The sequence below is a fragment of the Orcinus orca genome, chromosome 8 (genome assembly GCF_937001465.1).
Source record: "Orcinus orca chromosome 8, mOrcOrc1.1, whole genome shotgun sequence".
NCBI lineage: Eukaryota > Metazoa > Chordata > Mammalia > Artiodactyla > Delphinidae > Orcinus > Orcinus orca.
This window is the reverse complement of record NC_064566.1, coordinates 35,463,079-35,488,033: the sequence shown is the minus strand read 5'-3', so window position 1 is coordinate 35,488,033 and position 24,955 is coordinate 35,463,079. Positions and strand designations below refer to the sequence as shown.

Below are 24,955 nucleotides of genomic sequence, written 5' to 3'. Positions count from 1 at the left end.
ATCTGTGAAATAGGGATAATAATTCCAGTTTCATCGGGTTGTTAACAGAATTAAATGGGATGATGCATCTGAAACACTTCCCTGAGTGCCTAGCATATATTACATGCTCAGTAACTGTTAATCATTATTATTACAACTGTGCCAGATTATTTGAGGTTCTTTAAACTTACCCTTTTTCCTCAAGGGCTGGAGTTCCATTCCTTCCACCAGGATCTGTGTCTTGCCCCTTTTCAAGTTTCTACCTGTGATGAATCAAAGGTCAAGTTTTGCATCATCTAGAAGGGATTTCTTCTGTGACACACTATGATAATTTGTACTGCTCACAACTTAACTACCCCTGTATTTAGCTTATATCCCCTTAGAGTTTCTAATTTCCTTGTGGTCAGGGAATGTCTCAAACATTTTGACGTTGCCCCCGGGAGCTTGCATAGTGCTGCAGTCCACAGAGTCGGTGCCCCATACAAATTCAGTGGATGATTATTCACTCGTGCATAAAGGCAAGCAGGCACTGAATAAATATTGCTTGAATAAAGGCCTGCATTAATTAAAAAAAACAAAACACGTGTTTTTGGCACAATGGTGAGGCCCAACCAAAGTGGATTTGTCCATAAACTGGGTTTGTCTCACAGGGGCCCTTCATTGTCCTTGAAATACAATTGACCCAACTCTCTGCATTGTGAATTGATATGGCACGTGCTTGATAGATATGCACTGGAAAATCAACAATGTTTGAGGGGCTTTATTCCAGCCTGTCAAATGCATGTGGAAGGAGGACAGTTGCAGTCTTGGGAAAGAAAAAAAAAAAAAAACGCAGCCATGTAACAAAGGATGAGCATATGACATTGAGTCAAGGATTATAATGAAAGAAAATGTGATAACTTAATTGATCAATTCTGACGTGGGGAGGGAAGGCCAGGCACTTCCTCTGGCAAAGAAAGCTATGATGCCTAAAAATTGTCCCTTTGCTAGCAAAAACATCACGTACTTTTAATGGTTATTATAAGCTTTTCAAGTCCTTGTAAAAGTGCTCTTGACTGACACATGTTTCACAATTCCAGCAAATTCTTCCTCTGATTTTGATTGGGGCAGTCTCCAGTTAGCAGGTCAGATAGCGAGGCTGGATGTGATGCCACGCTCCCCTAAGCCTGTGGATCTACTCTCTAACGTCACAAGGAGCATCTACGTCTTTCACTTTTTTTTTTTTTTTTTTTTTTTGCTAGGTTTGCTCTGTGAGAGGATACAGGAAAAGTACATGGGCCTTGGAGCTTACCAGACTTAATTTAGAATCTTAGCATCTCCACTTACTAGCTAGATATTAATGAGTTTGGGCTTTTCTTATCTTGAAGCTGAGGATAACAGTGTTATCAGCTTATTTGAACTTCTATGTCGTTGTCAGTATTATCATTATCATAATCATTATCATTCTCGTCACAGTGGCTAACGTTTAGTGACCACCTAGTACGTATCAAGAATTGCTCTAAGTGCTTTATATGGGTTAGCGCATTTAACTCTTTCCACTCATATTAATAAGGTATATTATTATCCCCATTTAAAACATCTAGTGTAATGCCAGACATATAGGTACATGAATGTTATTATTTAATAAGAGTTGTTATCTTTTAGACTAAATATGGTCTAAAGAGTGTTGGTTTAAAATTCTGTTTCAAAGGAGAAACATTCTAGAATGTTATCACCAAAAGGAATTAAACTTGGAGTTGATATAGTTCAGTGTTTTCTATATTTTTTAAAGCCAGAAACTGTTGTTCACATGATCACTATATCAAAAATATAAAAGCAAAGCTATTCTATTTGAATCAGGGGTGGGGGACTTGAGCCCTATCCGACAACTCATCTGTGCCCAAGATTCTGAGGAACAGTGTGAAAATCACTGATGTCCTTTCCTGGTATACGTACCTAGACAGGCAAAGCGATTTATTTTGTTTATTGGTATAGACCCTGAATTATAAATTAGATCTCCTCTCCAAGAAGTTGTTTTCTTTTATGAGACTGCAATATGTGATGTAGCAGTATAATTATTATTTGCTAAAATGTACTGAGTTAAAGATGATAAAGCACCTTCATATACCTTGTTATATTTGAACTTCACAATTCCTGTGGTGGGCGTAGCCTATTACTTCTTGTTCACCTAAAAATGATGCGTAACATAAATTTTTGGGGGGGTCGGGAGGAAATTGGTGCAGCTTGTCATAGAGGTAGGAGAAAAAAATATCAGAGACCAGAAATGTTGGAAAAGGCTGATTCTTTTGAGATAAGTTAACACACTGGAGTCGGCGTTTGCCCAGAGGGTAGAATGGTAGAATCTGGCTTCTAATGGACACTGTTTAAGTAGACAGGAGACAAAGCCTGGGGCTGGTGTGAGATGCATAAAGCAAGAACCTTGAAGGGTAAATCCTCAGTGGGCGACTAGGAAAAATCCACTCTGCAAGAGAAGACTTGCCTATCAGTCTCGACTCTAGATAGCGAGTATGGCAGAGAAAAGTTTGCATTCCTGAAAGCTTAGGGCCTAAATTTATTCTACCCGTGTGGCTCAATCCTTATGCCCCAAGGCAAAATGTAATTTAAAGTGATTGTGGGTTGATAGTTCCCTCAGGCACCTGACAAAAGCAAACACAGATGCTCTCTGAAGAAATAAAATTTTACAGCCCAAACCTCAAGTAATCTCCAAAACATATGAGCTCACAAATAAAAGACTCACTCAAAACACAAGAAAAGAAGTCCTCATGCATGATACTCAGCAAAACAAACTGTAAAATCAGATGCTGATTTTACTTTAATAAAGTCGGAAGACTGAAGATACTGGAGTTATCTGTATGAAATATGTCTAATATGTTTTTTAAAAAGGAAATGAAAAGATGAAAGAATAAGAGACCACAAATTTGATCAAGGAGACTGAAAAAGAAAGAAATTGAATTCTACAAAATAAAATTGTAAGTAAAATAAAAATGATATGGATGACTGAAACAGAACATGACACTACTTGAGAGAATTAATAAACCAAAAGATACATCCAAAGTTAAACAGAATTCAGCATAGAAAAAAGCAAGGGGAATAGTAAAGCAAGTCTAAGAAACATGGAGGAGAGCTTGAGAAGGAAGGAGTAATATTTATCTAATTCGAATTCCAGAAAGAGCGAATAGATAAAATGGTGAAAAGAGAATGTTTGAAGAGAAAATACCTGATAATTTTGCAAATTGATACAAGATTTAATCTTTAGATTCAAGAATCCCAAGGAATCCTAGGAAGAATAAATAAAAATAAATTCACACCTAAATACCTTAAAGTTAATGAATACAAACAAACCCCCTTCCCCATCAAGCAAACAACCAAATAAAATAGATCTTAAAAGCCACAGAGAAAGTGTTTGTCACACACTAAGAAATGATTAGGTTAACAACTGACTTCTCAACAGTGATAATAGAAGCCAGAAAACAATGGAATATCTTCAAAATGATGAGGCAAAATAACTCTATACCCAAAAAAGCTATTTTTCAATTAAGAGGGTGGTCAAAGGACATATTTAGATAAATTAAAATTGAGCACAGTTACTATCAAAATATCTTCATTAAAGGAACTTATAAAGGATACATTAAGAAAAATAACCATCCTAGAAGGAATGTCTGAGATTCAAGAAGACTCTTGGGCAAAGAAATGTTAAACATGTGGTTAAAAAAGTATGCCTCAGGAAGCATGTTCAAGAACGTTTCTTGCAGCATTGTTTGTAATTCCAAACCTGCAAATAACTCAAATGTCAATGTGTAGTGTAATGGATAAATTTTGGAATATTCATGCTGTGGAATATTATACACCATTGACAAATAAATGAAAGATAGCTATAGACATTAACATGGATGAATAGAAAAAACCACCATGGAAGATATTACAGTATGATTTCACATGTGAAGTTCAAAATGGGCAAAACTAAATAATCTATAATTTCGAAATACATACCTATGTATGGTAAAATTATAAAAATATATAAGGGAGTGATTAACACACAAATTAAGAGAGTTGTCTGATGGCTGGGAGGAGGATTCATTGGGGACCTGTAATAAAGGGGTACTGATAATATTGTATTCATTTTATTTATATATTCATATATATTCATTTTATATATCTCTTATGTATCATAAATTTTGCAATAAAACAATTATAGAAAGACAAGTCATATAAGAAGGCAGTAGAAAGAAGATTCAGGATCAACATGGATAAAAGGCTTCAAGAAGGAACAACTTTAGCAAGTTTGTATATTAGGGGGAAAAAATGTGAAGCATGGGATGGTCCAAAGTTTCCTAGTCCTACTCTTCTACCCCCTTGCCAGCTTACCTTTGCATATTGCCAAGACGTGTTCTCATGTATGCTGACATATAATAAAAATGTCTCATGCTTTATTATTTGGAAGTCTTTTATTCTTTCCTTTCCTGATGTAAAATTTTATTTGCTTCTTCTAGGTCATAACTTTTGTGCTGAAGGACCTAAATGTGGTGAAAACTCAGAGTGCAAAAACTGGAATACCAAAGCTACTTGTGAGTGTAAGAATGGTTACATCTCTGTCCAGGGAGACTCTGCCTACTGTGAAGGTAAGTGAACTATTTAATAAAGTTAACTTGTGAGAAATATACTCCTGGTGGATGTGGTTGAAGAATGAAAGCCTTCACTTGGTTCTGGTCCTATGGGATCCTATAAAAAATTAGACCAACAATCTAGGATATTCTCTTCTTCTGACTTATCCAGGCTGCTTAGTAGCATGTAAAAGCAAGACCTTTCAATCACCAGCAAAACCCTAAACACCTCATTTTATGTTGTCTTATTTGGGTAGATTGTCTTCTTCAATTTCAGTTAAATGTTACATGGTGGGTCCTTTTTTTGAATGGATGCTTTGATACTAGCTTATACCCAATTGCCATCATCTTCACCTGCCAAGGGCAGAGTTTTTTTTCAGTTGTGTTTCCTAATGACTGATTCATGTGTTGCTAATTCCCAAACTCTTATACTAAAAGTCCCAGTGACAGATGGACTCATAACTTTGGCACATGGATTGGTATAGTAGGTTGGTGGCCTCAAGCATCAGTGAGCCCCCTTTTCTACTTTATAGAGCAGAGCAACTCCTCTGTCTTATGTGAACCCCTCTTTCCATGCTCAGCATGCTGGGGGCAAGCATTGCATATTCCTTTTCCTTTAATATACCAGAGGGTCAGGGATTAGTTCTGACCCTGGGTTTACATGTACAGTGCCCTAAAATCTGAGCCCATCCATTTCTCCAGTGCTCACTGGCTCTCTCCCATCAGTTTAGAGAAATTCTTATAGGCAAAGTGATGGCTAGGCTGTTTTTCCATCCTGGTTGGACCTAATTATTCCTGTCATCTTTACTAGTATTATTGAACCTTGGTGTTCTGTTAATTAGGAAGGTAGATGTCTTGACTGGAATAAATGCTGCAAAATCTTGGTCACTGTCCTCCTACTGATTTGGTTCTCAAGTGGGTCAGGTATTGTCAAGGTAAAGACAGTTGATGACAATAATGGTAAATTCCTTTCCATTCTTCTGTTTTATGTTGTTGACCCCTGCTTAACTTTTTGACTTTGACTAAAGACCTCTTCAGTTGTTAAGGAAATGTTTCTAATTACTGTTAGTGTTCAGAACCTGGTAGGAAGCCTCTGTTTTTCATTTCTTCTGGAAGACTTTCTTTATTACTGCTTTGGTTCTCATTAGCAATATAAGTCTAACTAATAGTTAACCCCCCAACGCACACACTTTTTTCTACACTTTTTTTTCCTTTTGCTTACCTGTATAGATTTGAACTTGATTTGGGAGACATGCCACTTGGGAGGGTGAAGTTGCCCTTTAGTTATGAACCTTTTCATCTATCCATTAACATCATGTTACTTATTTGTCAGTTTTGAGGAAGAGGACTATTAATTTCAATACTTCACATTAACATTTATTTTTTATATCTTACCTTATGCTATTTTGTATTTTTTGTCAGAAAATTACTGTAATTTTAAAAATGTGAACATTTTCCTCTCCATTTATCATGAAAAAATCCCACAAGCCAGGTAATGGTCTAAAAAATTTGTTTTCTTACCTTCTGCTATATGTGGGGAGAGACTGTGAACAATTATAAAAATGATAGAAGGAACCTCAAAATAATTTGAATCTTGATTCTACCATTGGCCGGTGTTTTAATTGTCTATTGGAAGCAGTACACCCACCATTCCTGGCTCCCCTTAGCTATTGAGACCTGGCAGAACCTGGGAGGAAATTGCTGGTACCAATGCTGTTTTGGGACTCTTTGATTCTCTCCTCATTTTTTGTTACATAGAATCAATTTTATGAGGTACCATTTGTGGTATTATGCCTACCCTTTGTGAGGCCTTATTTTATTGATTATGTTGAGCGATTCCAGGTCTGAATCCCTGTTTCCTTGAACATGCTTCTCAACTTGTTGTGTGCGCGGGGCCTTGGGTCAGTGTATACTGTGGTACCACCCTTGAGTCATGGTAATGTCCTCGGGCTTTAGTCATTTTTCTGTGATCAGGGGGACATTCTGCAATTCCAGAGGGCATGTTCATAATGAGAAGGATAGCACTTAAGGAGAAATGACTAAACGTTAGAGCCCATTTACAGTCTAAGAATAGAACTCAGGGACTAAAACGGGTCAAATACTGGGCAACAGGATGGGAGGCACTGAGAACCGAGTAGAGTGAATATCAACACTTAGAGCAAATGCCCTCCTCTCTCTTCATTCAGCCATCTTCAGCACACTTGGGCTTTGGGCTTATTTTCCTGTGGTTGAGTGGTGGCTGCCATAGCCCCAGACATGGTGTCCTCATACCAGCATCCCAAAGAAGGAAGGAAGGGGCGGGGTTAAAAATCTTCTCTGTGTGAGGTTCTGTGTTTTTGTGTGTGTGTGTGATGTTCATATGGTTTTTATTCTTCAATTTGTTAATATGGTGTACGACATTGATTGATTTGCATATACTGAAGAATCCTTGCATCCCCGGGATAAATTCCACTTGATGATGGTGTATGATCCTTTTAATGTGTTTTTGGATTTTGTTTGCTAGTATTTTGTTGAGGAGTTTTGCATCTATATTCATCAGTAATATTGGTCTGTAATTTTCTTTTTTTGTAGTATCTTTGTCTGCTTTTGGTATCAGGGTGACGGTGGCCTCATAGAATGAGTTTGGGAGTGTTCCTTCCACTGCAATTTTTTGGAAGAGTTTGAGAAGGATAGCTGTTAGCTCTTCTCTAAATGTTTGATAGAATTCACCTGTGAAGCCATCTGGTCCTGGACTTTTGTTTGTTGGAAGATTTTTAATCACAGTTTCAATTTCATCACTTGTGATTGGTCTGTTCATATTTTCTATTTCTTCCTGGTTCAGTCTTGGAAAGTTATACCTTTCTAAGAATTTGTCCATTTCTTCCAGGTTGTCCATTTTATTGGCATAGAGTTGCTTGTAGTAGTCTCTTAGGGTGCTTTCTATTTCTGTGGTGTCTGTTTAACTTCTCCTTTTTCATTTCTAATTTTATTGATTTGAGTCTTCTCCCTCTTTTTCTTGATGAGTCTGGCTAATGGTTTCTCAATTTTGTTTACCTTCTCAAAGAACCAGCTTTTAGTTTTATTGATCTTTGCTATTGTTTTCTTTGTTTCTATTTCATTTATTTCTGCTCTGATCTTTATGATTTCTTTCCTTCTACTAACTTTGGGTTTTGTTTGTTCTTTCTCTAGTTCCTTTAGGTGTAAGGTTAGATTGTTTACTTGAAATTTTTCTTGTTTCTTAAGGTAGGCTTGTATAGCTATAAACTTCCCTCTTAGAACTGCTTTTGCTGCATCCCATAGGTTTGGATTGTCGTGTTTTCATTGTCATTTGCCTCTGGGTATTTTTTGATTTCCTCTTTTATTTCTTCAGTGATCTCTTGGTTATTTGTAATGTATTGTTTAGCCTCCATGTGTTTGTGTTTTGTCCATTTTTTTCCCTGTAATTCATTTCTTTTTTTTTTTTTTTTTTTTTTTTTTTTTGCGGTACGTGGGCCTCTCACTGTTGTGGCCTCTCCCACCACAGAGCACAGGCTCCGGACACGCAGGCTCAGCGGCCATGGCTTATGGGTCCAGCCGCTCCGCGGCATGTGGGATCCTCCTGGACCAGGGCAGGAACCCGTGCCCCCTGCATCGGCAGGTGGATCCCCAACCACTGCACCACCAGGGTAGCCCCCCCTGTAATTCATTTCTAATCTCATAGCGTTGTGGTTAGAAAAGATGCTTGATATGATTTCAATTTTCTTAAATTTACTGAGGCTTGATTGTACCCAAGATGTGATCTATCCTGGAGAATGTTCTGTGTGCATTTGAGAAGACAGTGTGATCTGCTGTTTTTGGATGGAATGTCCTATAAATATCAGTGAAATCTATCTGGGCTGTTGTGTCGTTTAAAGCTTGTGTTTCCTTATTAATTTTCTGTCTGGATGATCTGTCCATTGGTGTAAGCGAGGTGTTAGAATCCCCCACTATTACTGTGTTACCATCAATTTCCTCTTTTATACCTGTTAGCATTTGCCTTATGTATTGAGGTGTTCCTATGTTGGGTGCATATATATTTATAATTGTTATATCTTGTTCTTGGATTGATCCCTCGATCATTATATAGTGTCTTTTCTTGTCTCTTGTAACATTCTTTCTTTTAAAGTCTATTTTATCTGATATGAGTATTGCTAGTCCAGCTCTCTTTTGATTTCCATTTGCATGGAATATCTTTTTCCATCCCCTCACTTTCAGGCTGTATGTGTCCCTAGGTCTGAAGTGGTTCTCTTGTAGACAGCATGTATATGGGGCTTATTTTTGTATCCATTCAGCGAGCCTGTGTCTTCTGCTTGGAGCATTTAATCCATTCACATTTAAGGTAATTATCAATATGTATGTTCCTATTTCCATTTTCTTAATTGTTTTGTGTTTGTTTTTGTAGGTCCTTTTCTTCTCCTGTGTTTCCCACTTAGAGAAATACCTTTAGCATTTGTTGTAGAGCTGGTTTGGTGGTGCTGAATTCTCTTAGCTTTTGCTTGTCTGTAAAGCTTTTGATTTCTCTGTTGAATCTGAATGAGATCTTTGCCAGGTAGAGTAATCTTGGTTGTAGGTTCTTCCCTTTCATCACTTTAAATATATCATGCCACTCCATTCTGGCTTGTAGAATTTCTGCTGAGAAATCAGCCGTTAACCTTATGGGAGTTCCCTTGTATGTTATTTGTCATTTTTCCCTTGTTGCTTTTAATAATTTTTCTTTGTCTCTAATTTTTGCCAGTTTGATTATTCTGTGTCTTGGTGTGTTTTTCCTTGGGTTTATCCTGCCTGGCACTCTCTGCACTTCTTGGACTTGGGTGGCTATTTCCTTTCCCATGTTAGGGAAGCTTTCGACTATAATCTCTTCAAATATTTTCTCAGGACATTTCTCTCTCTCTTCTCCTTCTGGGACCCCTATAATATGAATGTTATTCTGTTTAATGTTGCCCCAGAGGTGTCTTAGGCTGTCTTCATTTCTTTTCATTCTTTTTTCTCTATTCTGTTCTGTGGCAGTGAATTCCACCATTCTGTCTTCCAGATCACTTATCCGTTCTTCTGCCTCAGTTATTCTGCTATTGATTCCTTCTAGTGTAGTTTTCATTTCAGTTATTGTATTGTTCATCTCTGTTTGTTCTTTAATTCTTCTAGGTGTTTGTTCTTTAATTCTTCTAGGTTTTTGTTAAACATTTCTTACATCTTCTCGATCTTTGCCTCCATTCTTCTTGCAAGGTCCTGGATCATCTTCACTGTCATTATTCTGAATTCTTTTTCTGGAAGGTTGCCTATCTCCACTTCATTTAGTTGTTTTTTTGGGGTTTTATCTTGTTGCTTCATCTGGTACATAGTCCTCTGCCTTTTCATTTTGTCTGTCTTTTTGTGCATGTGGTTTTCCTTCCACAGGCTGCAGAATTGTAGTTTTTCTTGCTTCTGCTGTCTGCCCTCTCAGGTTCTGTGTTTTTAAGTTTGAAGAAAGTCCTTCCTAGAAGGTCCCTTGTAACCTCCTTGCCTCTCTCTCCATGCAGAAATCTTCTGCTTATTTTTCAGACCAGGATTACATCCTCTCCACCCTGAGACCAATGAGATGACTGTCATTGGTTTGGGCTAATTGTGTCCAACCCCCGGATTTGGAATAGGGGGTTTGCCTTCCCTGAGACTAAATGATCTTTGCCCTTTGTGTGAACTAATTAGAGTTGTAGCAATAGGAGGCAGGTGTATGGGTGGTTTTGGGTGGGCAGAAAGCTATGTATACTACATTCTTTTTTGGTAAAATTTAGCTTATGGCCATTTACCCAGCTCTGTCTTCAGAATTTTCCTCTGGGATGCTCACCACATGCCTGCCTGGGTACTAGAGACTCTCAGAGGCTGAGTTCATTGTTTCACTATAGCATAGAGAGGAGTAGATAACTTATGAACTGCTTCAGGCAAGTTATTTTTTTCTCTGAGTAAGTGGAGTGAAAATGACCCGTATTTCACAAACTACGATGAACACGACTGGCTTGCAAATTAAAACAAAATATTACTTACATTGTCCAGGCTAACTTGAAAAACCTATTCAGGCTTTCAGTGGAAAAAGAAGCACAAAAGACTTTCAATTTTCTTAACTTCCTAAGGTAGTAGCAGAGATACAGTGTATTACGGACTCCTGCTCTGCAGAGACTGCCGTAGAAATTGCCATAGAGAAGATATGGGAACTCCTGGCCAATCAATAGAAGATAATAAGACCCTTTGTCAGCTGTGATACAATTCACGGGAGTTCGTTTCATTTTGCCTCGTCTGACTCGAGCAGGAACATTCCCCATTTTGAGAATTGCTGTAGTTGGACTTTGGTGTTTTATGAATCTGGTCTACTGAGGCTTTTTTACCTTTGGGATGACATTTTCAATGGGTTGGTCTTAAATGGTTTCTGATTCATTAGCTTCAATTAGAGGTAGTGTCTGAGGAAAGTACAGCAGTTGGGGTCTATTCATGATCTTCTTGAATTTGGAGTCTATGTAGAGTTTCATAAACTTTTTCTTCCTGTAGTAAAAAGTTACATTGAAGAATAAAGAACAATGTGATGTGCGTATACATCATGCAATCTGCCAGGCATAGAGAGTACTACAAGTAGTATTGAATAATGTCTCCTACTTACAGAGTGCTCTGAATTTTTCAAACTCCTTTTATATATATTGTATTCTTTGAGCCTTCAGTAAATGTCTGAGGAAAATGGTAACGTTGGCCACATGAACTCCACTTTGCAAGTGAGGACAGAAAGACTCAGAGAAATGAAATAAAGATAATACTCGACTCATTTCTCCTCCAGGGCTTTATGCTCTGACTTATGCTGCTCCCTTCCTTCCCATCCCCCACCCTGTTCCAATGTGGTATTGTTCAAAATATTTGCTATCTCCTTCATCTAATGAAATCTGAATGGATGTGAGATGTGTACCATTTCGTAGTAGAAGATCTAAGAGCTATTACAGGGTTCCACCTCTTTCTCATAAACCTGCATTGTTCCAGAGCAGGGCCTCTCCTTTAGCTAGGGTTCCAGAATGAAGTCTACATAGAGCTGTGTGACAGCTGACAGGTGAGGAACATGTGGCATGGGTGAGAAATAATTGTGTAAATCACTGAAACTTTGGAGGGTGCAATTATCTGTTACCTTTGTGTGACTTAGCCTAAGCCTATTGGTACACCTGCCTGAATTAGTTGACCCACATCTTGTAGTTTCAGAAGGATACTTCCAACTAAGCGCTCATGACTGAAAGTAATTTTTTATGGAGCAAGCATTGAGAGTTACTAGAAAAAGTCTGAACTGTATGGATCATTAATAGTCTGCTCTGGCCCTGCTGCCAGGTAATAGATATTTTGCAGACCGCAAGTTGTAAACCAGTGCTTTATTATGGCCAGTTCCGATGTGGGAAATTGGTTTTCCCAATTAAGATGATGAGACAATGCAGGTCAAAAATTTAGCAAATTGTCTGGTATTTACTAGTGATTTAGTGGGTCACAACAGTTACCATCATCAGCTTATATCAATGTTTATGAGGATCTTTCTTGGAATTGGAAGAGTGTGTACTCATTGAGACCAGTACTTTGAGAAAGCGGGCTTCTTATGTCTGCATCTTTTGGGAGAATTGGAAGGTAGCAGGGGAGAGTGTTCTTAGTAGGAAGGACCAGGTTTTATCAGTTCTGCCAGGAGCATATTTTTAGCAGTGAGGTACCAAGTATAATAATTTATAAAGATGAAGTTATTCCTTCCTTGGAGAAACACAAGTGGAGCTGAATTCAAGGATAATAGGTTGTGGAACAAAATGAGTTTTATTGGGTTGAATTTAATAATGTCATGTAACAAAACTGCTGAGATGTCTGAAACACAGCAACGGATTAGCAAGGTGATTTATAACTTCTTTCGCATGACGGAAAATGATGACAGGGTCTGACCCTTAGAGTGTTAAGAGGCTGGGAAAGTGGCAGAAAGGTCGGAGTTCAAGCAGAAAGAAGATTCAGAAGAACTAAGGGAGTAGATATTTTTTGGATGCGGTGGCTAGAGTGAGTGCACTGCTGTAGAAACAAGCCCCTGTGAATTCCTGATGAAGAGAATGAATGGGAAAATGGTGAGTATGCTTAGTTATACTTCTAATTCTCCAAGGATTAATTAGGTAACCCTTGTTTTGAAATTTTATAAAATGCACACGCCTCATGATCCATGTAGCCTAGTTTATGCTCAAATCTGGGCTTCAATCTCCTGCTTTGGACAGCGCAGGGATCAAAAGCCTCTTCTGGATTATTCATGTTAGTAAAAGCTTAACTCTAAGCTCCTGCTCAAACTTATTTCCAGGGGTTCAGAATGTTTGAGATAAGAATACCTCGGGGTATCCTTTTTTTCCCTTTCTTATTTAGCCTGCGTGACTAATGGAGAGATCTTCTGGTATTCAGATAACTGGCAACAATCTCACTGCCACCACCACCCTCACCTTCCCCGTCAGCCTTCCCAGGACACAGAGATCTCTAGCCATTGCTTTGCGCGTGATAACCCACTTGCCCCTTTCCTCCTAGCAGGAGATAGAGCTGAGCTTTCTTCCTGGGCCTGGCTTTTCTTCGCCTCTGCTTCTTTATTCCCAAGGCTGCTTTACAAAAGCATCTACTCCTGCTCTCCCACCTACTTAAACTCTTGCCTCTTCTTAATGACATCCCCCCACCCCCATCCCTATAACTTTTTTTTTTCCCTATAACTTTCTTTTTGGAATTAAAACAGCAAAAATATAGCCCAAATCCAAACCTTGGTTACTGCACTTGGGTTGAACCACGGGGTTATTTTTTCAGCTCTTTACTTAGGAAGGAGCCCCAGTCAAACCAACTGGGGCAGTGGTCAGGACTAGAGGTTAAAGTAGCACTTGTCTTTTTGTTGTTTTGTTGTTGTTCTTGTTTTTCAATTTAACCATGTTTTGAAAGATCATTTATAAGATATTTGGAATTTTTAGTTATTTCTTCATGATAAAAATGTCCTGAGTGTTGATGAGTTTTCTAAGCCAGCACATAGAAGCCAAGCGAACTCATCATGTAGCTGAACTATTGTACTACAGAGCTCTCCTGAGTTCCACGGTTCTGAGAGCAGAGGACCATGTGTTGGGTTGGTCAAAAGTTCTTTCGGGTTTTTCAGTAGAATGTTACGGAAAAAACCCGAATGATCTTTTTGGCCAACCCAAATACTTTTCTCCCGATCTCAGTTAATGACACTTTCATCCATCCTGTTGCTGAGGTCACTAGATGGAGAAGTCATCATCAATTCCATGCTGCCTTCACCCACAACATCTGCTGCATCAGGAAGTCTTGGTAGTTTTACTTGGAAAATGAATCACGAATTGACCCATGTCTTGCTCCGCCTCTAGTCCAAGCCTCCTTTATCTCACGGCTTGTGATTGCAATGGTGTCCACTCTTGCCCCCCATAATCCATTCTCCAAACATCGATCAGGGTGAGCTCTTAAAATGGTAAGTCATATTATGCCACTCTTCTGTTTGAAATCATCTGATGGCTTCCATGCATCTTAGAATAATGTCCAGGATTGGTCCTGTGTAAGGCACTGTGTGAACTGGACCCTGCCTACTCCTCTGTGTTCGTCTCGTACCACTCTTTCCTGTGTTCTCTCTTCTCCCATCAGGCTCTAACTCCTTGTATTCCTTCAATAGGCTTGTGCAATAGTTCTTACTTGGCCCTAGGATGCCCTTCACCTAGATCTTGGCAAATCCCCTTTCCAGTCATCATTTAAGTTGTAGCTCAAATGTCACTCTTTAGAAAGGTCTCCCCTAACTACCCTCACCTAATTAGCTCTGTTCCTACCCTCAGCTCCTCTATACCATTTTCATTTTATTTAATTATTTTATTTTCTTCATAGCACTTTCTAAAATTGTTTTCTTCTCTTTTTTTTCTTTTCTTTTTTTTTTTTTGGCGGTACGCGGGCCTCTCACTGCTGTGGCCTCTCCCATTGCGGAGCACAGGCTCCGGACGCGCAGGCTCAGCGGCCCTGGCTCACGGACCCAGCCGCTCCGCGGCATGTGGGATCTTCCCGGACCGGGGCACGAACCCATGTCCCGTGCATCAGCAGGCGGACTCTCAACCACTGTGCCACCAGGGAAGCCCTAAAATTGTTTTCTTGTTTGTGTTTTCCTGTTTAAAGGTTTATGATCTGACTTTTCCCTTTAGAATAAAAGCTGCAGGAAGGCAGTGACTTTATTTTATTCACTGTATCTCCAGCACTGGGAAAGTGCTTAGGATGTGATGGGTGCACCAGACTGTTTAAAGAATAAATGAATGAATGAAAATCTCTCCCCGATTCGTGCCTTTCTGTATCTGACACTGCTTTCTTGAGTCCAGTTTGTCTTGTTAGTGTTGATCAAGGGCTGCCACTTAGAATCTGTATTTTGGGGGCTGATTCTGCTCTTTGCTTTGCTAATACCCCACTCGTGTAATGTTCTCACGCTGCCTGCTCACTTCATTCCATGTAAACTGCACTTCCATTATCTGCTATAGATTGACTTTCTTCACCACATAGCAAGAGAGAAAGTGTAGCTCTTAATTTTGATAAGAAGAGCATCATTTAAAAAGTTGTTTTAGTCAGTTGCTTATAGAAAAAAAAACATTCTCTGGGATTCAACAAAATAGAAGCTTTTGTTTCTATTCATATAGGCTTTGAAGTGGATGCTCCTGGTTGGCAGGTGGCTTTTCTCAAAGCTGTGATTCAGGGACCCAGGCTCCTTCTCTCTTTGGCTCCGCCATGTGCAGTGTGGCTTCCCAGGTTTCCATGGTAGGGGAAAGGGAATGGAAGGTGATGGCCGGGAGGTTTTTATGGACCAGTCCTGGCCACATTCCACTTGTCTCAAACTTAGTGACTGGCCTTACCTAACTGCAGGAGAGGCTGGTAAATGTTGTCCAGCTGTGTGCCTAGGAAGAAAAAGAACCTGTTTAGGTCAATAGTTTTCCAGTTTTGCCACAGTTACTAAGTGATTAAAAAATAATCTCCCCCATTAATTTTATGCCTCTTACTTTTTGTTTATTTCCTGAATCCCCCCATATGTATCTCTGGTTTCAACTGATTATAGGAAAACTTGCTCACGTGGAAACCAGATAGGATTTCACTATCTTGCTTCCCCTTTGTTGTTTGTGTTATCTCCAGACTTCCCCATGGCCCTCACTGTATCACCTCATCTGCAATTGCTCTATCCCCATACACCTCATGTCCCGAAGTGACCCATCTCTTCTTCCTTCCAAACAAAATTTACAGCTTCTCATGTGCTACAGTTCTGAGGTTTATGCTAGAGGAAAACAATTCATGAAACAAGTTTACACACATTTGTAAATGATTGATATCCATATAACATTCCCAGAGATAAATGTATTCTTAAAAGAGGATGCCTGTTAATTAAGAAAACCCCCCAACTATTAAATTTCAAGTAGCATAGCAAAAGAAAGTGAAAAATTAAAGTCACTTGAATGTGGGAGAGAGAGCTCTTGGCAGGAGAACTAAGCAGGTTGTCCGTGCCTCAGAGTTTGTCTTGGTAGTCAGCTATCCTCAAATATTCCTGCTTTGCAGAATTTTCCTTGACTCCATTTTTTTTTTTTTTTTTTTTTTCTTGACAACTCCCAGGGCAGTGATATAGTGAAAGAACATGAACTAAGGATACGGAGATATTGAGTGATCCTGGCTCTACCACTTACCAGCTGGGTCATCTTGGAAAGTCACTCAGTTCTTTTGTATTTTGATTTTCTCATGGTCCAAACAGGACTTTTAAACATCTACTAAATAGTACTGGTTGCTTGTGCAGGTTAAATAAGGTGTTGAATGTGAAAGTATTCAATATTTTGTAAATGCTAGAGCAGTGTAGCTCTGTACTGTAACTTACTGATGATGATAATTACATATTTATACATTATGTAATTATTCATCGTTATAGTAACAATAAATATTTTCATCTTTGGCAGTGCTTGGACTAGAACTTGGCCTTCAGGTATTTAGGGTTGAGATATACTTACATACACACATGCGTGTGCACGCACACACATATACACACACACACAGATTATATATCTAACTGTGATGGTTAATTTTATGTGTTAATTTGGCTGTGCTAAGGGAAGGCCAGACAGCTGGTAAAACATGGTTTCTGAGTGTGTCTATGGGGGTGTTTCTGGAAGAGATTAACATTTGACTCCCCTTACCAATATGGGCAGGAGTCCTCTAATTCATTGAGGTCCCGGATAGCACAAAAGAGCAAAAGAAGGATAGATTCCTTCTTTGCCTTGAGCCAGGACATCCATCCTTTTCTGCCCTGGGACAGTAGAGCTCCTGGTTCTCAGGCCTTCAGACTGCAGGACTTATAACAGCAGCCTCCTGGTGTACATGCCTTTGGACCTGGACTCAGTTATACCACCCACTCTCCTGGTTCTCCAGTTTGTAGATGGCCTATTGTGGGACATCTGAACATCCATAACATGTGTGTTACAATGTCTGTATGAGGTATTGAGCCAATACCTATAGTAAATCTCCTTTTATGTATAAATCTACATGAGAATGGCGATACGGCTGGTGGTCAGATGGTGAAAGCCATTGTAAGCATGCTAAGGAGCCTGAGTTTTATTCTGTAGGCCAGTGTACACCCATGTAGGATGCAGACATAACAGCAGGTGAGAAATTGGATCCATTGGGGTATGGAAAAAATATTAGAACTTTCATTTAAGATTATTTTCATCTCATCCTTTAAATTTCTATTTTGGTGTAAGTTTTATAATGTACATCCTATATTAGTATAATAACACATATATGTATTTTATTAAATAAATATTTTCATATAGGAGGTACATGCCCCAAACTGGTATCAGCGAAGATACATGATTAAAAGCAGAGATCACCGCTGTAGGCCACAGAGAATTTAGTGGGGGATCTGAGGTGGGGAGGACATTACTGAATTGATACGTTAGGAAAGTCAATCTCATAGCCACATGGAGGCAACACTGGCTGGGGAGATGCTGGGGGCAGAGAGCCAGGTTAGGTAACAGTGCTTCCATTGTGGTGTCTGCATGGGTTCTCAGACTTGGCCACAATGGGTGCCGAGGAAATAAAGCATCATTAAATCAAAGAAGTAAGCTTGTCTGGCCTTGCTTGGTGTCTTTCCTCAAATCCTCGCAGACATGTTCCATCTGATTCTTGACCATGACTTCCTTCTGAGAGCTGGGTGCCCCAGTGTCTGGCGTCTTCCCAGGGGAATCTTCCTTGCTGTGCTCTTTGGTGCACCTATCAGAGGGGCTGGATGGTACACAGAGGCAAAGCCTGCAAGGATGGTCTTAGATTATTTTCCGGTGAGGTACTTTCACCTTTGGCTTACTGTGCAGTAATTTAAGACTTCAGAGTGTCTCCTTGAAAGACATTATGCATATATTATGTTGTGTACAGTCCTTAGCATTTTTATGTAGCAAAAAAGAAAAAAAAAAAAGGAAGGGGAAAAAAATCCCTGCTCACTTTCCAGGGACAAGTCGAAGTTTTAGAGCTTTAAATGGAAATGGGAATTTAGTAGACTTAAACATTTTTGGTTCTTTAAAAAATATATACCTCTTGTTTGCTTTGTTATGGAGTGGAGGCTGGCACACCATTGTAGAGCAATTATACTCCAATGGAGATGTTGAAAAAAGGAAAAAAAAAGTAAAACATTAAAAAAAAAAATATATATATATATATATATATATATATATATATACCTCTTGGCTATCTCCAAGATGCCTAATATCTAGACAGGACTGAGAAGAATTCAAATCAGTGAGTTTTAATTGTGCCCTTGGTATTGTGGCTGGTATGATGCCTACTGTGGCTTCTGCTTTGTTATGAAGCTTGCCTGGGAAAACAAGAATTGTACACTCAGAATAATTAGGGAAGAATAGCAGGGGGATAATAGAAAGACTTGACTTAGTTTAAGTGCACTTGAATTAGAAATCCTGGCTTTACCATTATTTTTGTGAACTTAAGCAGGGAACTTCATCATTCTCCATTCCACTTTGTAAAATTAGTGTGCCAATTTTTACCTTATTAGTCTCTTAAGAATTGTAATAGGAACTCAAGTGAGCGAAAAGGTCTAAGGTAAGATCTAGTACAAAATTGGATTTTAGTTAAATGTTACGTTTAAGTGTGGTAAATGCTCAATTAGACATAATTCAGTCTTACAATCTATGGTTCAAGATATGCGTCAGTGAGTAGTAAGGAAGAGGAGGTCTAATTCCTGTAACTACCAGGAAAGATGCCGTAAGAGAGGGGTTTTGCAAGGTTGGGATTGACTGGGAGGGTAAGTAGGGGATGCTATGGGACATTCAAGCAGAGACACTAGGATGAGATTCAGTTAGTGAAACCAGAGGGAAGGTAAGAAGGAGATCAGTGTGAGAGTTGGGAGGAACAACATCTTTCAAGATCTGGAGGTACAAGAGAGGTGGGAGATGGAGAGTGGTGATTGCAGAGGGAGGCATCCTGTAAGCCTGTGAAGTTCAGGGTCCACACTGAACAATGGGAAGTTGCTGAAGGGTTTAAGAAAGATGTGATAAGATCTGATGTGTATTTTGAAAAATCATTCTGTCTGCAGTGGGGGACGGAATATAACAGCAAGGCAGGGACTCCAGTTGTCAGTCTGTTGGAGTCATCTAGGCAAGGTGTCGTGGTGGACGTGGAGGTGGAAAAAAGGGCAGGAGGGGAAACTGGCAGAATTGGTTGATGGAGTGGATGTGAAGGGTAGATTGGATATTTGAAAAGTGGAATTAGAATCAGTTCTCTGCCTGCTTCATCTACAGCACAGCAAACTCTAATGGCTGACTTAGTGGCTTCCTCCTCTGGGCTCTGATAGTATTTTGTTCAGACTCGTATTAGAGTGCCTGTCACACAGGATGTTAATTACTTTTTTTTTTTAACAATAAACTTTATTGCAGAAGTACACTTCAAAATTTGGATGGGGAGTAGAAGAGAAAAAGGGATGGTGAAAAGAGGAAAAGAGGAAGAGCCCACCCCTCTTAATTACTTTTTAACATATTTTCTAGGTAAATAACTATTTAAAGTTCAGGGCTATGTCTGATTCGTCTTTGTATCCCCAAGACCCAGCCTAGGGCTGGAACATGCTAAATATACAGGGAATACTTTCTGAATGAACCGATGAATAAATGGAGTCACGATTCCCCATGAATAAACTTCAGGGCTCTGTGGCATCTTTCCATGAAGGTGTTTAGCATCTCATAGAGAAATCTTGTTAATTTCTTTGCCAGTTTTAAAGTGGAAAAAGCGACCTTGACACGTGTTCCAATTGTAGCTTGCACATCTTTACAGGAGCCTTCCCCTCCTTTTATAGTATTGAAAAGCTTTGCAGAAAGCCCAGTGCTAGCTAACAGCTTCTGAGGAGCTGCGGCAGAGATTCAGGGACTTCTTCCCATTCACTTCTGGCTATTTATCACTTTTCTTGCTGCTGCTGAAATGCTGAACTTTGTCCTTTGTTGTTGACACCTGGCTCCTCAAAAATCTAATGGGAACTTTTCTGAGCCAAACGAAAGGAATTTGGTGTAGCAGGTAGATTAGAGTTTACCTGTCAATGCCTCTAGCATTGTGCAAACTTAGGTTTTGCACTTGACTGACAAGGTAATAAATATATTCGTTTAGGGTTGGGAAGAAAGACGGGAAATGAGCATTCACAATGTAAGGTTCATGGGGGCTGGAACTGTTGCTTGTTCTGTTCACTGCTGTATCCGTAGCACCTAGGACAGTGTCTGGAAGAGAGTGGCTGCTCAGTTAAGTATTTATTGAATAAGTGAACGATTGGTGGTAGGAAATGGAACCCTCTCAAGTATTTGATAGTTTTCCTTTGTCTAGAGAAGCTTAGCATTTGTGCTAGGCAGGTCTTTATACTTGTTATCTTATTTAATCTGAACTGTCTCTACTTGGTTAATAAAGAAACCCAACACCACACATCACTGCTCTGTAGTAAATGACAGAGACAGGACTTAATCTCGGGTCCTCCTGACACAGAAAGTAATGCATAGCCCGTTGGCATTATCCAGAGGAAAAATAACTCCAGTTGATTTCTGTTAGACTTTTTTTTTTTAATTTGCCAAGACACATCTGCCCAGGTGTCCATTTTCTCCAGTTCTAGTCTGTGTCAAATTTCTTACACAGAAGTAATATTATATTTCTGACACACCAGCACAGCATTTTGTGGTGGGCAGGGTAAACAGAGCATCCTTTCTCAATTGCAGGCAAGCTGTGATAAACAGCGATTCTCAGGAGGCTTGGGGATCTTTAGTTAGCTCTCCCTTCCTGGGCTACTCTTCTGCAAAGCCATAGGAGACTGGGCAGTTTCTCTCACATCCAGGTTTTATTGGTCTGGGGTGTAGTCAGTCAAAGGGAATCTGTTTCATGTGAAGTTTGAAATGCTTACCTTTCAAAAAGATAAGTGGTTTTGGTACTTCTTCTGTTCCCAGTATCTCAAGGTACTTCCACAAACTGGATTTTTTTCCAAAGCCTTTTTGATGAGTTGCAACTCATTAGTAGTGAATGATTATCTACTATTATTCGCTTAATGCTGTACCCATAGGTGATCAAAATTAGGGGCTTCTTTGAGTCTTCTTGGATATATCTCAGTGCATTGCCTGCCTTCTTCCCCAATCCTTTGTTAAGAGCTGGGCCTCGCCTGAGGATGCTGTTGAAATCCACCACTTATTATGTAATTAGTTCTGGTATAGCTTCAAAAGTAGACTTTCCTTGTTAGTGGTTACGAATATTATATTTGAAAGTGAAAAACTCAGCCTGAACACTATACACACACACACACACACACACACACACACACACAGTGTTCACATTGTTTTTTTCACTTTTGAACATAATTTGTAATATATTTTAGTATAGACAATAAATGTCCACGGCATACAGTAATTGGCCAAAGCGCACTGGAATTTAACCGGTTACCTAGTGACAGGCGGGCAGTTTGGTTTCTACGTCCCCACCCAGCTTTGTGGCTATCCACTGGTCACTGAGTATTGAACCCCTCTTGTTGATCTGGAGGGCTCATCCCAGTGTTGCAGTGTGCTCACTGTAGCATTTGTAAAGTTTATTCCACTTGTCCTAAGAAGGGAATGATTCCTTTGCTCATATATGTTTCAAACATGCTGCATACCAGAGATCAGAATTGCATTCAGTGCTTTAAAAAGCCCTTAGAAAAGTGTGTTTAACCTAGCATCTGTTCAACTTATTTGTACGTGAAATCATCTTAACACGTGAAATCTCTTATCATTCCATGAAACTAGTGTTTTGTGGAACACATTTTGGAAAATGGTCCTTAATGTGTTTTACTACCTAAATTATAGGCTCTACTAATGTCTACAAATCTGGGGATTCCCAGAAATTTCTGGATATTTATATTACAAATGTCAAGATTTCATATTATGACTCCAGTGAGTTGTAAAAGTTTAAGAAATCTTCTTTAATGTGAACTCCTACAAAATCTGTTTTTTCTCATTAGGAATTTGTCTAACCTATGCATCACAAATCTATTTTTTTCAGAATAATAATTAAGAAAATGGTTCATCCTCTTCTTTTCCCTCATTTGCTAAAGTTTGGGTTTGATATTGCTGAATATGTGACCATTAAGCGTATGTATGAGTAGAATAAATATAACAAATATTTGTATAGTGCATTGTAGTTTATCAAGTGCTTTAATATATTTTATTTCCTTAATCTTCTATCAAATCCTGTACAATATGGTTTGTCATTTTAAGACTATTTCATAGATGAGAAACTAGGATCCTCTCTTAAAACCTACTCAAATTGCTTTTTGAATACTTACTGGACACAAGGCACTCTTATTAGCATGGAGAGTAGACTCCAAGAGGTCAGGGGGTTTTGTCTGCTTCCTTCCCTGCTGAGTTTCTAACATCAAGCCTCACCTGGAATGTAGAAGCTAATCTGTTGTAATGGTTGGGTGCATCAGCGAATGAATAAATCGTAGTTATCATTGCTGCTAATATTTAGTAATATATTTTATATAATTACTTTACGTGCTTTTTCATCTTTTTCATATTATACCCTAATAAAAATATTGATATTCTCATTTTACAGATGAGGACCTAAGGCTAGGCAAAGTCAAGTGGCTGGCCTGAGGTTACCCCATTAGTTAAGTAGTGGAGTTAGATCGCTTAGCTTCTGTAATCCTATTTCTTATCTCTGCAAGAGGGAATTGAGGCTCAGACGTTATAATTAAACCTGTATCTTTTTATACCTAAGCCAGCTGTTTTTATACAAAACCACATCATTAGATCGAATTCAGCCCCATGGTAAACAAATAATGATGCTGCTGTTGCCACTGCTGCCAATTACCATGTCTTCAGCATCTATTCAGTGACAGTCCGTGTGCTTAGCATCTTACATGCATTATTTCACTTAGTTCTTACAACTCTGCAAGCTAAGGTACTACTTTTATTTTCATAAAACCACAGCTTGGAGAGGATAAATGAGTTACCCAAGGTTACTCTGTTAATAAATGGTATGCCCGCAACCCTAATCTCAGACTGTATTTGTCTCCATGAGAAAAACACAAAACAACAACAGGGACAACAATAACAAAAAAACAGAAGAAACAATCAGAGGAACTCAATGAGGTGTTTTATCTGTTTTTACTTTCTCTTCTTATAGTGGGCCCCGGGAGCATAATTTGGATCCCTTCGGTAGGAAACAGTTTGGGCAGTTTTTATTTCACAGTCCTAGACCACACAGTTGAGGAACGCCCTCCTGCATTTCCTAGATCCCTTTCCTAGTGTCTCCCAAATGGAGAACTTCACGGAAGAACCTAGATGAATAGCAGACCTGGACCTATCACCTTCCTGCTCTCATGCTGTCATTCCCTTCCTCCAAGACCCAGGAGTCCTCCCCTCGGCTTCCTTCCTTTCTCCTTAGGTTATCCTGCAAAATCAGCACCTCTCGTTTAGCTGTCTGCTCCATTGCCCTTCTCTTTCTAATCCCGCCAGTTTGCTCATTTTCTAATTATTATCCACATTATTGATGCTTAGTGCATAGTCTAATAGGACATTTTGTTTATAATGGCCACAGGTAGTTACACTTCAAAATGAATGAATGGGATTCGACAGGCGCCTCCATCATATTTACTGGAGGAAGACAAAGGGTTTAAATTAACGGATTAATTGGAAGCCTCTTAGGTGCACTTAGTTTCTGGTTGACTGAACCAAGTTCTCCTCTTAAAAGGTCAATGAGTTTTTCCATAATTTTTAGCTGCTCTGAGAAAGGAACTGTAAATCTTTCCGTTTATTTGCTTTATAAATCTTCCTTCAGCTCAGTTAGTACAGGGCCGAACATCATAAATCCATGGCTTTCTTCTAGAAAAAGAAAAACAGGCCATGTTAACCTAAAAGGAAACCTGGTCTACTAAAACTATAAGAAACTGTTAATGTCAACTCTTCCTGACTGGAAGATATGAGAGAGAGTGTGTGTGTGTGTTTGTGTCCACACACACATACACATGTATATACATATATATGTTTTGAAAAGTCATACCACTGGGCCTGCTGGTATTATGTAAATAGCACATTTTACCATATTTTCCAAGGGAATGAAATAATCTTTTTATTGAAATAGTATCTGCTTTAACCCAGGCGCCTTAGAGTTGGAAATAATAGAAAACATGGTCAAACTAGTTAATGATGTGCTTGGAGACTTGGAATTTTTGATTATCTGAGGGGAAATCTTGGGAACCCTTGTGTGCCCCTTTGTTGTTGAAAAATCTTTCAATTCCTGAATCCCTTTTCTGGCCTTGGAGTGCATGAGGCTGTGCTCCTTATTGATTTCTGCTTGGTGACTGAGGTTACTCACAAGGCCACCAGCTATTCTTGGGCATCGATTCTCAGCCTCTTCTTGTTTATCATGCTAGGTGTGTATGGTCAGGTTGAGGCTCATTGCCTCTAGTCATGTGTACATGGAAACACAACTTTGGAGGTGGTTTTTGTGCCCTATTGTTAGCATTTGGGTTTTTTCTCCCAAAGTGGTACCCAGCAAAAGAAGAATGGGATCTTCTTAAAGTCAGAGAGGGTGTCTTATTCATTGATGCAACTCCAGCACCTAGTACTGCTCATTAGAAACTGTGTTAGAAACTGTGTTTTCTAAGTATTTGATGACTTAAAATAGACGTGTGTGAATCACTGAGGTTTTAAGTATTTTGGATAGCTGACCTCTCTTCTTCCCTCCCTTTCTTTCTCTGAGTTTACTGAGCGCTTCTTGTTCTCAGATACGCTGCGGGCACCAAGACTACCAAGAAAGGAGATCAGCATCTCCTGACCTCCTCTCTCACATTAGACATTGGTTGCTTTTACACATGTCCTCTT

General features: G+C 39.2%; 1 protein-coding gene across 2 annotated transcripts in view; it reads left to right on the top strand.

Moving 5' to 3' along the window:
• The window catches only part of NELL1 (neural EGFL like 1), an 868,290-nt gene that overhangs the window by 222,128 nt on the left and 621,207 nt on the right, over positions 1-24,955 (top strand). For both annotated transcript variants that reach the window (XM_004263922.4, XM_004263921.4), the window contains exon 12: positions 4,470-4,598. In XM_004263922.4, the coding sequence (XP_004263970.1) occupies positions 4,470-4,598 (129 nt within the window). The remainder of the gene's footprint in view (positions 1-4,469; positions 4,599-24,955) is intronic.